The following is a 13,716-nucleotide window of genomic DNA, read 5'->3' on the forward strand; positions in this document are numbered from 1 at the left end:
AGAAAGCTAATAAGGATAGGAGTTTCGTAAAAAAAATCCGAGCTCTTCACCCTATAGGTTGTAATTATAGCAACACGACCTAACTCAGGTGTGCTCAACTCAAGTCCTCAAGCCCCCCCTCCCCCCCAACCCCCAACATGTCAGGTTTTCAGGATATCCCTGCTTCAGCACAGGTGGCTCAATCAGAGGCTCAGTCTGCGACTGAGCCTCTGATGGAGCCACTTGTGCTGAAGCAGGGATATCCTGAAACCTGACCTGGTGGGGCGGGCGAGGCTTGGAGTTGAGCGCGCCTGACCTAACTAACGTATCATTAAGTCCCCGCATTCCCCTTAAGACACCACCTCATTTGCATATTATTTCCATGTCATTATCAGTAACAGCCGTTATAATTAACACCATGCTCTTTGCGGGAGGAAGCATGGCTTAATGATACGCGATTGTCCTTGGAAGATACACTACTAGGGTTAAAGTGACAGGTTAATGCCACGATAAGTGACTTAATGGAGCTTTGTGGATCTGGGCCGTATTCACCAAAGGAGGATGCAGTGGTTATGTTTAGGAAGAGAGATGAATGATGTGCAGGGAGAGGCAGCGGATTCACCAGAGAAATCTGACTGCCAGTCACTGGTGTCAAGAAGATACTTGTTTCTATTTCTTGTATGTATGTATGTATGTATGTATGTATGTATGTATGTATGTATGTATGTATGTATGTATGTATGTAAGACTTATACAGGATACACAGAGTGGAAATAACTTAATCGATTAAACATTACGAGTTTAAGATTGCTTTATGACTTGTGTGTAAATATACATTATATACTTGTAATATACTGTGTGTGTGTGTGTGTGTGTGTGTGTGTGTGTGTGTGTATGTATATATATATGCTCATGTAATGTGAGCATGAGATAAAAAGTGGCACTGTGTGCTCATTTGCATGTCATTTCCCAGAATCCCTTGCTGCAGTGGAAATGCTGTTTGCTGGGTGATAATGGTGAAAGACAGGGTTGCAGACCTGTCTGAGACATGCAAATGAGCATACAGTAATATTTACAGTTGCTATATGCTTTACTGTGGAGGGTTTTTGTCACCTTTTTACCCACCATAACACACACACACACACACACACATATATATATATATATACAGTGGTTGACAAATCACCAAAAAATCTACTCGCCACACAAAAAAATCTACTCGCCACCTAGTACCAAACGTGTGCTGCTTGGGCCAATATTTACTCGCCCGGGGGTTAAATCCACTCGCCCGGGGCGAGCAAATGTATAGGTTTGTCGAACACTGTATATATATATATATATATATATATATATATATATATATATATATATATACATACACACACACACACACACACACGCGCGCATGCGCACGTGTGTGTGTAAATAAGTGACAAAAAACACTCCACCATAAAGCATATAGCAAATGGAAATATTACTGTGTGCTCACTTGCATGTCTTAAGACAGGTCTGCAACCCTGCCTTTCACCATTATCACCTAGCATACAGTGCTACCGCTGCGGCAAGGGATTCTGGGAAATGACATGCAAATGAGCACACAGTTCCACCTTTTGCTTCAAATCCATTTTGACAGGGAGCCCTATAAGCTTATGCTTGCTGCATTGCACAGATTTTCAGCACAGCCTGGGTTAAGATGCATAGCAGTATTAGCCCTGCAAGGGTCAGGCACTGGAAGGGTTAATTCCCTCTGTAGGCCTAGTGTGCTATTGCAGTCTTGGATGCAGTAAGTGTATCCAAGGGCGGTCCTAGCAACAACCAGAGAGTGTCAGCCTGGGTGAGTGAACAGGCTGGGTGACATGTGCAGATGTGACACCTGTCAGTATCAGACCTGCCCTGTTATGGGGCAGGGTTACAAGCCCAAACCCAGGATATATAAACTAGTACTCTCCTAAAGGTAGGGGTGTCTCTTTCCTCCCCCTTTGGAGTGAATAACAGCTAACCTATGTCCCATAAGGGGATACAGGAGGAGCACCAGAAGGGAACTTAGATGGGCCTCAAGCCTTAAAGTAACCCTCCAGGGGAATCAAGAAAGGAATGCACTGCTGTAACAACTAACCAATTCAATAAATACCATTGAACCATATGCAAGTGTGAATCACTGTCTTGGGATATGGAAAGGTGTCAGCATGGACCATCCTACTACCACAGGATCCTTGCTGACTGGAGGTGCTGCCAATGAATAAGGTACCCTGTATACCTGTACTGACTCTCCCCATATCATCGCGGAGCACTCAGCCCTCCTGTTGCCTCACAGGTATGCACAGCATCGCATGAAAGACACTAGTTACAGCCAAATCTCACAGAAGATGGGGGTAAAGGTGTTACATATAAATAGTTTTATCGGGGAATAATACATTGAGAGTTACTTTTTATTTTCAAATATGTGCTGACACAGTTATGGTGACACATGGTTACATTGCATGAACAGAGGTTATTATATATTCAATTTACAGACATTTCATGGACAGTGTGAAATAATGAATGATTATGCATGTATGTAACAGTTATAGACAAGATTATAATGTGAGAGCTGAATTCTTAAAATTACTTAAACTGGAGGCAGTTTTGAGAGTTGTTTGTAAGTTTTTCAGGCGTGAGGTGCACAGTAAGAGAAGAACGGGCGGACAGATTCCTTGTTGAACCTTGGGACCGTGAGCAGTCTTTTGGAGATGGATCTCTGATGATAAGTGATGTGTGTGGTAGGGGCGAGAAGCTTGTTCAGATAGGCAGGTAGTTTGCCAAGAGAGTATTTGAAGGCAAGACAAGAAAAATCTACTTTGCGTCTGGACTCAAGTGATTGCCAATCTAATTCTTGGAGCATTTTGCAGTGATGTGTTTTGTAATTACATTGTAGGACAAAGCAGCATTTGGAGTTGTAGAGTGTGTCTAGTGTGCTTAGGGATGCTGTACCATATATTATTACATTTTCATTTTGGCATATTCCTACGTTTGAAATTATTCTATTAGTTAGTGAGTGCTGGAACATCGTATTGGTATTTGGTACTTTGTCTTTAGTTCATCTAGTTTGGGCAGCAGGCTTTGAATATTTATGAGTGACAGCCCTTTTTGGAATTTTAAAGAGGCATTGTCGGGGTATGGGGAAGAGATGAAGAGGGGGAGGCTGAGTTGAGTTCAATATCCCCTGCTAAAGGGAGTAACCGTATACAATTAAATTAAGTCAATTTGAGTCATTGTTTGCGGGCCCATGGACAAATAAGGGGGAGGGAAGAGGGCAGGGTGTGGACTGCACAAAATAATTTAATCAATCACACCACAAGGAAATGATAGAATAACAAATAGGCAACAACAGACGCCGTTTTTTTGTGAGGCTTTTAATTTTATTCCTATAAGGCACTGGATGCCAATAAATTATCATATCAAGTATTAAACAGCTGGTTGAGTTGGTTAAAAAAAAGGTATTGCCTGGGCGAGTTCTTTCACTACTTAAAACTCCAATGCACTTTGTTGAGCGTTGAGATGCTGTTAATCTGCACATTTGTGTGGCTGCAAGTCTCCCGGTGAGGGCCGCTTTCTGTCACTGCCTGTTCAAACTCACCTTATCATCTCTCATCTCCTGTTTATTTCATTACCAGAACAATAACATTGCTTTTGAAGATCAGGGTTTTTAATTACTAGCAGCGATGGTTTCCTCCCCGGAGGTTGCGGCGCGCACATTTTGTAAGGTACTGTGAAGTACCACGTAGCCAAATTAATCCTTGTGATTAATATCTCTTACCTTTTTGTGATGCGGGAGAAGCAGAAATACAAATAACGAGAGAGGATAAGATGCTGATGAGTGGGGGATCTTGTTTAAGCAAAACATACAGTATTGTCTTCTGGAAGCAAATGCTACTGTATGGTGTAACTTGTCCTTGAAGCAGAATTATTTATAGGGAGAAATGAAGAACATGATGAACAGATCTAGACTTCCAATGGTGAAGTCTAGTGGTGGAGATTGGTCTTTATGGTCTCTGCCAAAGTCTTGGCATCACATGAGTCTCTCAAGCTATCTTTGGCAGTTGTTCAGTGAAGCAGTGAATGTGATTTGAGGCTGTCCCCCAACAGTGATGTAACTACAATTTTTGGGCCCCCTGTAAAAATATTTAAAGGCCTCCACCTCTCCCACTTGCTGCCCCTTCTCCTAATCCCCCCTTCTATCTCACTCAATCCCCCATCTCTCTCACTCAATCTCCTTCTCTCTCACACTCAATCCCACTCTCACTCAGTCCCCTTATCCTTCACATTAAATTCCCCCTCTCTTACACTCAATCCCCCTTCTCTCTCATACTCAATCCCTCCTCCTCTCTCACACTCAATCTTTCCCCTCTTACACTCAGCCCCCTCTCTCTCACACTCAATCCCCCCGCACTTTCACTCAACCCCTCTTTTTAACACTCAATCCCCTCTCACACTCAATCCCCCTTCTCTCTCACACTTAATCCCTCCCTCTCTCACACTCAATTCCCTTTCTCACACTCAACCCTCCCCCACACACTCAATTCTTCTCACTCAATCAACCACCCTCTCACATGCAATCCACCCTCTCTCGCACTCAATCACCCCCCCCCCTCTCTGACGATCACTCCAGCCCTCTCTCTCACACTCCCCCAATAATTGTACCTGTTTGGTGGGGGGAAGCCTCTGGCCAACGTTTTGAAGCTCGGGCCATGCAGGCGGATGTTGGCCAACTTCTGGCACCCTTCATGACACATGGCGGGGGGGGGGAGTGAGGCCCTGCAGCAAGCAGAGATCCTCACAGCTGGTCTCCGAAGTTGGAGCCGCCCTCTTGCTGGGCCCAACTTCCAGCGCCGGCCGGAACCCCCACAGCTCCGCCCCTACCCCCCAGTTTTCACCAACCCTCAAATAGCTAATAAAATCGCAAAATTTGTATTTGCAATTTTCGCAAGCATTCAGCAAATTATTGTGAGACAGCGTGTGAAACGGTGGTGTGTGTGTTCTACTTATAGTATCAGCATTAAGCGAATCCAGTCATTTGGGGGAATTTAGAAGAAAGTTGAATATTACAGTAAATTACATTTTCTTGCACTTTTACTTAATGTTTGGTGAATCTCTTGCTAAATCTGACAGCAAAATGTTTCAGCAGGAAATATGGCAAATGATACGTGCTTCGCCAACTACAGTACTTCACAAGTTTTGCATGTCTTTAGTGAGGGAGAGGTCCCATTGAAATTCTGTGTGTATAAAAGGGGAATGCCATTGAAGGGAGCAGTATAATTAGTATTAGAAGGGAACTAAATAGGTGTATGGTACAGTATGTGTAAGAGGAAGATCCCATTTAAGTATATGGTGTGTAGGTGGAAGATCTTATTGACGCGTTGGAACAGTATAACTATTTTAATTATTAATAAGGTTGAAATCAGGTGCTTGATCTGACATATAGTTGGGGGTATTTCTAGGCTCTAGTTAATGCACTCATAATCAAGGGAGGGATTGTGATGTCTCCTGTAAAGTCACTTTTCTCACTGCCAATTCCCGTTTCTCTCCAGTGGGAGGAGGTGAGCGGCTACGATGAAAACCTCAACACAATCCGCACTTACCAGGTGTGCAACGTCTTCGAGCCCAACCAGAACAACTGGCTCCTCACCACCTTCATTCCACGGCGAGGAGCCCATCGTGTCTACGTGGAGATGCGTTTCACTGTCCGTGATTGCAGCAGCCTCCCCAACGTGCCGGGCTCCTGTAAAGAGACGTTCAACCTGTACTACTATGAGACAGATTCAAACGTCGCTAATAAGAACTCTGCCTTTTGGAATGAGGCCCCGTATCTTAAGGTGGACACCATAGCCGCTGACGAGAGCTTCTCACAAGTGGACTTCGGTGGGAGACTGATGAAGGTTAACACTGAGGTGCGAAGTTTTGGCCCATTGACCCGCAGTGGCTTCTACTTGGCCTTTCAAGATTATGGAGCATGTATGTCGCTCCTCTCCGTCCGAGTCTTCTTCAAGAAGTGCCCCAGCGTGGTTCAGAATTTTGCAGTCTTCCCCGAAACCATGACTGGGGCAGAAAGTACATCCTTGGTGATATCCCGAGGTATTTGCATTCCTAACGCGGAGGAGGTAGACGTTCCCATTAAACTCTACTGCAATGGGGATGGGGAGTGGATGGTTCCTATCGGTCGATGCACCTGCAAAGCTGGGTACGAGCCTGAAAATCATATTGTCTGCAAAGGTAAGAACTTGTTTTCATCTTGGCAAAAATACAATATAACAATTCAGTGCATCTTTAGGTTAAAGCAAGCATTCTAATAATGTGTCACTGATGTGTTTAGTCAGTACTAACCAATTCAAGCTCAATCCCTGCTTATAAAATTCCACTCGTTCCACAGACTGGTGGTAGCAAATCCAATACCACCCCTTCCTCCTCCTGATGCAGCACTGTGCTCCCCTCAGTGTAAGCCGTTATGTACGTCCCTCTAGATATACAATTGGAGGGCAAGAGACTGGCCGTACCTATCTAATTACGCAAACTGTTATGAAATATATTTTGTTGTCCCTTCTCCGTACACACACATGACACAGTGGCCCATGTTACTAAGCGGTGCTATTCCATAAGACCCCTACCGGTGCCATAACACACCTTATGCCCCATCCAGGCGAATGGCTAGTGAGCAGTTTTATGGCAGAGGACTGCTTAGCAAATAATTATATTGCTGCTGTAATTAAGTAGGGTGCTCTCGCTTAATTAATAACACTTAATTCGTCTGAGATAAGGAAACATTTGAGAAGCACTCATCCAATATATATATACTAGCTGATATACCCGGCGATGCCCGGGATGTAAATGCGTAATAGGTAGTATTATTTATAAATCGTGGAACAATAGGTTGAGTATTTGTTGGAAAGGTTGGATAATAATGTTGAAAAGAAAGATGGAAGAAAATGCAATACGATGTTGTATAAAAATGGTTTATTGTAAACACACCACAGTACAATGTATATTTTGGTGACATAAGTGATGTAAAAATGTGAGGCGTGTGTCCTGCTAGGGTGTGAGCGTGTGTGAGGCGGTGGGTGTTCAGTACGGGTGGCGCGTGGGTAGTGAGTGCTGGCTGTGGGTGGGGGTCCTGCTAGGGTGTGAGGCGGCGGGTGTGTGGCGAGTGCGGGCGACAGCTGGTCAGTGATGTTGGTGCGTAGGGGCGGGAGGCGGCAGGTGTGTGTCGAGTGTGTGGGGTGGGTGAGAGGCGGTGGGTGTGTGTTAAGTGTGGCTTGGGTCTGTTCAGTGCGTGCGGCGGCTGTGTGGCGCAGGGGTGTGAGCGGTGGGCGGGTGAAAGGCAGAAGGGCGGGCGGGCGAAAGGCAGAGGTGGGAGGGTGGCCGAAAGGCGGTGCAGGAGGGGAGGTGAAGGGGGGTAAGGGGAGGTGAAGGGGGGTGGTGGTGAGGGGAGGTGGTGAGGGGGGGAGGGGAGGTGAAGGGGGGGAGGGGAGGTGAAGTGGGGGGAGGGGGCAGGTGGGGGGAGGGGAAGGGGAGGAGGGGGAGGTGGGGGAAGGGGGGAGGTGGGGGAGAGGGGTGAATGGGGGGTATAGGGAGGTGAAGGGGGGGTAAAAGGGGGTGAGGGGGGGTAAAGGGAGGTGAAGGGGGGGAGGTAGAGGGGGGGAGGTGAGGGGGGGTGAGGAGAGGTGAAGGAGGGAGAGGGGAGAGGGGAAGTGGAGGGGGGGTGAGGGGAGGTCAAGGGGGGAGGGGAGGTGAAGGGGGGGGAAGGGAGGTGAAGGGGGGGAGGGGAGGTGAAGGGGGGGGAGGGGAGGTGAAGGGGGGGAGGGGAGGTGAAGGGTGGGGAGGGGAGGTGAATGGGGGGAGGGGAGGTGAAGAGGGGGGAGCTGAAGGGGCGGCGGAGGGGAGGTGAAGGGGGGCGGAGGGGAGGTGAAGGGGGGGTGGGGAGGTGAATGGGGGGCGGAGGGGGAAGTGACAATCAATGTATCATGTGGCCGCTTGCTCCCCCTTCCCCCACTGTCTGCCGGTCGTCTGTCACCCCCCCCGAAACCTTACGTCTGTTGTGGACGTCTGCAGAGGGGGGCGCGTGCATGCGTCGGTCGCTCCCTCACCTGTCCGCCCGCTCCCACGCGGATCTGAGGCGGGAGGCAGCGTGTTGTGGCCGCTCCCCCGGCCGGCTGTCCGCTCCCCCGCTGTGTCCCGGCCAATGAGAGGTGTGCAGGGGCGGGCGGGCCAAGGGAGCCATCTCATTGGCCTGAGGCAGAGTGACGGGCCAAAGGTCCAATGCAATTGCCCCTAGACACAGGGAGACACAGGACAGACAGACACACACACAACGGTTTGAGAAATATAAATATATATATATATGAACAAAAAACAAACAAAAGCGCAAGCTCCATAGCACGTAACTGAGTAAAAAATAAGGTAACCACTTCTGGCAATTTAGGAGATTACCTTTACACAGTGCACATGAACCTTAAACTTTCGCTTCCCTGCTCTCTAGATATATATAGTGCCATATGATTAAACGTGTAGGAATTGATACAAACAAACAGTGGATGTTGAATTTCCAAGAATATTTTGCTTTGGTTTGTTCCTTTTTTCCTCTTTTAATCTCTGCTGTGGTATTTATTGCTTCTTTCATTGAACTACTCTCCGAAAACAAAGGTTACGACAAGAAGATACTAACTTCTTGTTTGCTAAAACATTTGTAATACAACAGTTGCTGTTTGCCATTAGGTGTTTCACGATGTGTGGATGTTCAGCCCCAACAATGTCATGATAGGGTTTAATAAACAGGCTGTTCTTGTTCGAATATTTATGGCAGAGGTTTTTGAAAGAGATGTATATATTTTCAGTAAAATGTCAATGTTAAATTCTAGTAGTCATGTCGGGCTGAGAAAAGTGTATATTAGGTTGTCAATAATTGTTTACACAACCTTTAAACATATAGTAATTAAGACATAATACATGGAATTAGACCGGCGAAGGAAGCCCTTTTCCAAAGAGCTCACAATCTAAGTGGTATTGGTTCTGGGAGACCCACAGAGACAGTAGGAGTACTTGTACAGTAAGTGGGTTGACGTATATTTTAAGGGATCAACAGTAGAGTACTTCAGTGATAGAATTATAATGTACAAAACATAGCGTTCCAGACCTCACAGGTTTTTTTCCCCATGTGTACAGAACCTTCCAAACCTCATAGGTCTCTTCTTCATGGGTGCAGTGCTTTCCAAACCTCACAGGTCTCTTCTTCACGTGTACATAGCTTTCCAAACCTCACAGGTCTCTTCTTCACGTGTACATAGCTTTCCAAACCTCACAGGTCTCTTTTTCACGTGTACATAGCTTTCCAAACCTCACAGGTCTTATGATACACAACCCTCTGATGTGTACACAAGGGCACTAACACACACAGTCTAAACCCAGTCTACACACTGATGTAGACATGGGATGCACAAACTTTTGCCCTTGCCTCTTGTCCTCTGGTGCTCGCGCCCCCCCCCCCCCCCCCCCCCCCTTCGCTTTGTGTGGCGTCAAATGACGCGCGGGGTCATGAGACGTCACGCCGCATGACCACGCGGTGCCATTTGATGCCGCGTTGACATAGAGATGCTTCCAGGCGCGGGCTGAAGCAAGGTAAGTTTAGGTTCCAGAGGCCTCACTCGACCCCCCAGCATTTAATTTTAATGCCTTGGGGAAGAACGGGGGGGAGGTCTCTCTGCAACCGCCCGCGCCCCCCAAAAAAATCTCACCCCCCCCCCCCCAGTTTGCGCACCCCTGATGTAGACAATAATATACACACATGTACACAAATACCCACAGACCGATGTTGTTTGTGTGCTGTAATATGCTGCTGACATTGTAAGGCTGAGCTTGTGAGTCGAATAGAAGCTGTATTTTCATCATACCCCTTTTCATCCTGTCCACTCCAGTAAAAGTTCAACATAATGCAAAGTGCCACTTTATTTTCTAGTTAAATGCACCGCTGCAATTACTCACTCAGAGTATTAAACAGTGAAATAAAATGGTATAAAAGCATTTAGGCAAAGTCAATACAGTAGCTTTCTAGCTTTCATGGAGGACACATGGTCTGGCACATAATTACTAAGTGGTCCTTTTCCATAAGATACCTCCTATGGCGCTGGAAGACGCCTTATGGCCCTTTCAGGGGTTTTATGACGTAACACAGCTTAAGTGAATATGCTCCTTTATATTTGTGCACGTGTAGCTGATTCAAGCTGCACATTCTCTATATAAAGTTAACGTAGTTTAAAAAAAATTATTTATATATATATATATATTAACCCATTTACTGCCAGAGGGGCAAGCAACGGATTGTGGGTTGAAGATACAAATGTGAGTGGCATGTTCACAATGGGAAATTTGTTACCCCCACATATAGGATGCACTCAAAAGAATTTCGTTAAATAATTCTGCAACAAACTCTACCACATAACTGTCTGGTGTTGAAATTACAGCCTAAGAGCAGCGATTTCGCACGGCACATAGTGCGCCAGACGCGCAATAACCAGTCTCGGAGTTCCTTTCCGCTCCTCCGAATAAGATGAATATCAGATTCTGGCAGGAGGAATTGAACTCAGCGGGTCTACCATAGCAGTGCAGGCACTCAATGCTGAAAACAACACAACGTGATCAATTTAATAACAGTAAACATTGCAGAAGGTTTCGCGGTGCTGCCTCGATGATGTCAGCTTCAGAAACCAGCGGTGCGCACGGCAAAGCGAGCCCTCATAATGACGGTGTCACAAGGCAGGTTATTAAGAACTGATGGATTCTCTCATGATGAAGTTCAGTTTGCTGATGGTTTCATACCAGGAAGCATACTCTGGTCCAGTGCTATCATTCAGCAGGGACCAGCGCGGGGACAATGCACCGAGGAAGAAAGTTCAGCCACGGAGGGACATCTGTCATGTAGTCACCGTATTGGATTGAAACAATGGCAGGAAAACCTTGTGCATTTCTGCTGTAATCATAATGGGCTTCTTGCTCAGTATTGAAGACGACACCATTCTCTATCTAACTCAAGTGAGATGCCCAGAAATGATCTTTAGCATGTCTCTGTCATCCACCCCCCACACTAAGCCCTTCTCTGCTGCTGTCACTTCTGAATTCACTCACTCATTATGTCTCATCTTCACTATTGGTGCTCCCACTTTTCTTCTCTCCTCTCTGACCCCCTCCCTGTCCCATTCAAAATGGTGCAGCCAGGCTCATGTATGTCACACCCAACTGGTCTTCTGCTATTCACCTTGTGTAGATCTTTGTTATTTGTGTCCACATCTTCACCTATAAAGCTCTCTCTGTGAAACATCCCAGACCTCTTCTCTAGATACTGTCCCACACGCCCTCTCTGCTCTGCCCATGACCTCCTGCTCTTCTGCTTCTCTCCTCCCTCAATCTCCCCCAAGATTGTTCTTTTCTGTTCCTCACCTATGAACATTCAGCCCTGATACATCAGACTCACCCCCTCTCACCCTTCAAACATGTATTGGTGCCCTAAAAACTTTCCTTCTCAAGGAGGCCTGTCCAACATCTCCCTGGTATCCTCGCACCTCCTCCTCTGACATCCACCATCACACCCATTCTCCAACAACAACACCTCAGGCGCATTCAAGCCACTAGACCAGTGTTTTCCAACCTTTTTTTGGTTAAGGAACCATATAATTATATTGTGAAATTCTGCAGAACCCCAACCCTCTCTAAAAGCGTGTATGAGATCCGATGCAGTGTAAGGAACCCCAACCCTCTCTAATAGTGCGTCTGAGATTCGATGCAGTGTAAGGAACCCCAACCCTCTCTAAAAGCGTGTCTGAGATCCGATGCAGTGTAAGGAACCCCAACCCATTGTAATAGGATGTCATTGTAAATTCTTCTGTATTTGGTACAATTGTCAAATGGCCAGAAAATTGCAGAGAACCCTTTAGGGATGCCCACGGAACCCCAGTTGAAAAACACTGTATTAGACGAATCCTGTATTGTGCCCACCCCTGCAAAAACACACTACAGCACCTACATAGCATAAAGACAACCAGCCTCCCTCCCCCCAGCATACCCTGTCTCCCCCCTCCCTCTTTTTGCTTTTATTTTATTTATGTATAAAATGTTTTTACCAGGAAGAATACATTGAGAGTTACCTCTCTTTTTCAAGTATGTCCTGTAGACCGCAAGCTTCTCGGAGCAGAGACTTCTCTACCTGCTGTGCCACAGCTGTAATATCTTCATGTTACGCGGTTATGTCATCTTTCATACCTAGTGTACTGGGCTACGGAATACGTTGGCGCCTTATAAAATACACAATCACAGGCCTTGACATGACTGGTGGGTTTTGCCGCTATTGCGCATTGTAGGACAGCGAAGGGGTTAAAGAAAGAAAGCGCCCGCTCATTGAGAACACGGTATCTATTATTCCAGGACTAATCTGAGTTCCCTTTACTCTGGCCAATTAAATTGAGACATGAAAGAGTAGTAGGATACCTTTGAAGTGAGAATTTTCTCGCCCTGATCCCTGATGCAGCAGCTGCTGGCAAAGACGCTGTTGTCCTTGATTTTGTATCTTCATGTTCTTCTGCGTTTGTTTTTTTTCTTTAACTTTTCGGAGAATCCGAACGGGAAACAAAGAAACATTTACGAGAGCTCAATTTGCAGTGTTTAGCAATGTGGCATTAATTAATTGAAGGAGACAACAGTGTCTTCTTTGTCCATGGATCCAGAAACCCGACTATTGCGTTGGGCTCAGGGATGTCTCCTGTCTAGCCCTTCTTCATGGCAAAGCCCTCTCCTGCCTAAAAACTAAAACCTTTCTCACTCACTGCCCCACACCTCTGGAATGCGCTCCCCCTCAATACCCGACTAGCACCCTCTCTATCCACCTTTAGGACCTTTCTTTAAACAAACCTCTTCAATTAAGCATATGGCTAGCTCCTATACATCTGATGCATTGACATTGGCCCCATGCAGACGCACTTACCAGAACACCCTATTACTGTCTCTGTACGTTCTTCCTACTTACCATTTAGATTGTAAGCTCTTCGGGGCAGGGACTCCTTTTCCTATTGTTTTATCTCTGAAGCGCTTATTCCCATTATGTGTTATAATATGGTGTCACGTGTATTACTGCTGTAAAGCGCGATGTATCTGAATGGCGCTATACAAATAAAGATATACATACACACATATATATGGGGCTCTGTGTATCAATGGTAACGTTTAAGCAAAAAGTCGTTATTTAGTCGCAACTCGCGCTAATAGATGGCTGCACCTGGCAGCGTCAATGTCCCCATCTTGCTTGCGCCATTTTCGGGTGCGTCTGCCTGAGATGAGATAAGGGCTTTAAGTTGTGAGTGGGAGGGGTTAGGGCTGAGTGACATTTGCGTATTGACGCAGGTCTATATATTAAGAAATGTGCTGCTTGCGTTTCCTGGCGGTTTTCTTGTCACCTTATAGGCGGCGTAAGTCTTTTTGTCTTAGCGCAGAATACTACAACACTAGATAAATAAAGTTACATATTTCTGATCACTCTGCACAGACCGTCCGCACAGGCATTAAAAAAATGCTTTAAACGGTGCAATCCACCTCTTTTCTTATTTCTTTAACAATTTGAACCATGGAAACCCCACGGGCTGATCTCCTTATATAAAATAAGGACCTTTCCTTTTTTTTTTTTTTTAATTGCTGATTCATTAACAAAAAACAATATTTCAAGACAGC

At 45.9% G+C, this 13,716-nt stretch overlaps 1 protein-coding gene across 4 annotated transcripts in view; it reads left to right on the plus strand.

Annotated features, from left to right (window-relative positions):
* EPHB1 (EPH receptor B1) overlaps nt 1–13,716 on the plus strand; it is a 209,981-nt gene that overhangs the window by 73,578 nt on the left and 122,687 nt on the right. For all 4 annotated transcript variants that reach the window (XM_075570291.1, XM_075570293.1, XM_075570292.1 and 1 more), the window contains exon 3: nt 5,547–6,228. In XM_075570291.1, the coding sequence (XP_075426406.1) occupies nt 5,547–6,228 (682 nt within the window). The remainder of the gene's footprint in view (nt 1–5,546; nt 6,229–13,716) is intronic.

The sequence above is a fragment of the Ascaphus truei genome, chromosome 14, assembly GCF_040206685.1.
Source record: "Ascaphus truei isolate aAscTru1 chromosome 14, aAscTru1.hap1, whole genome shotgun sequence".
NCBI lineage: Eukaryota > Metazoa > Chordata > Amphibia > Anura > Ascaphidae > Ascaphus > Ascaphus truei.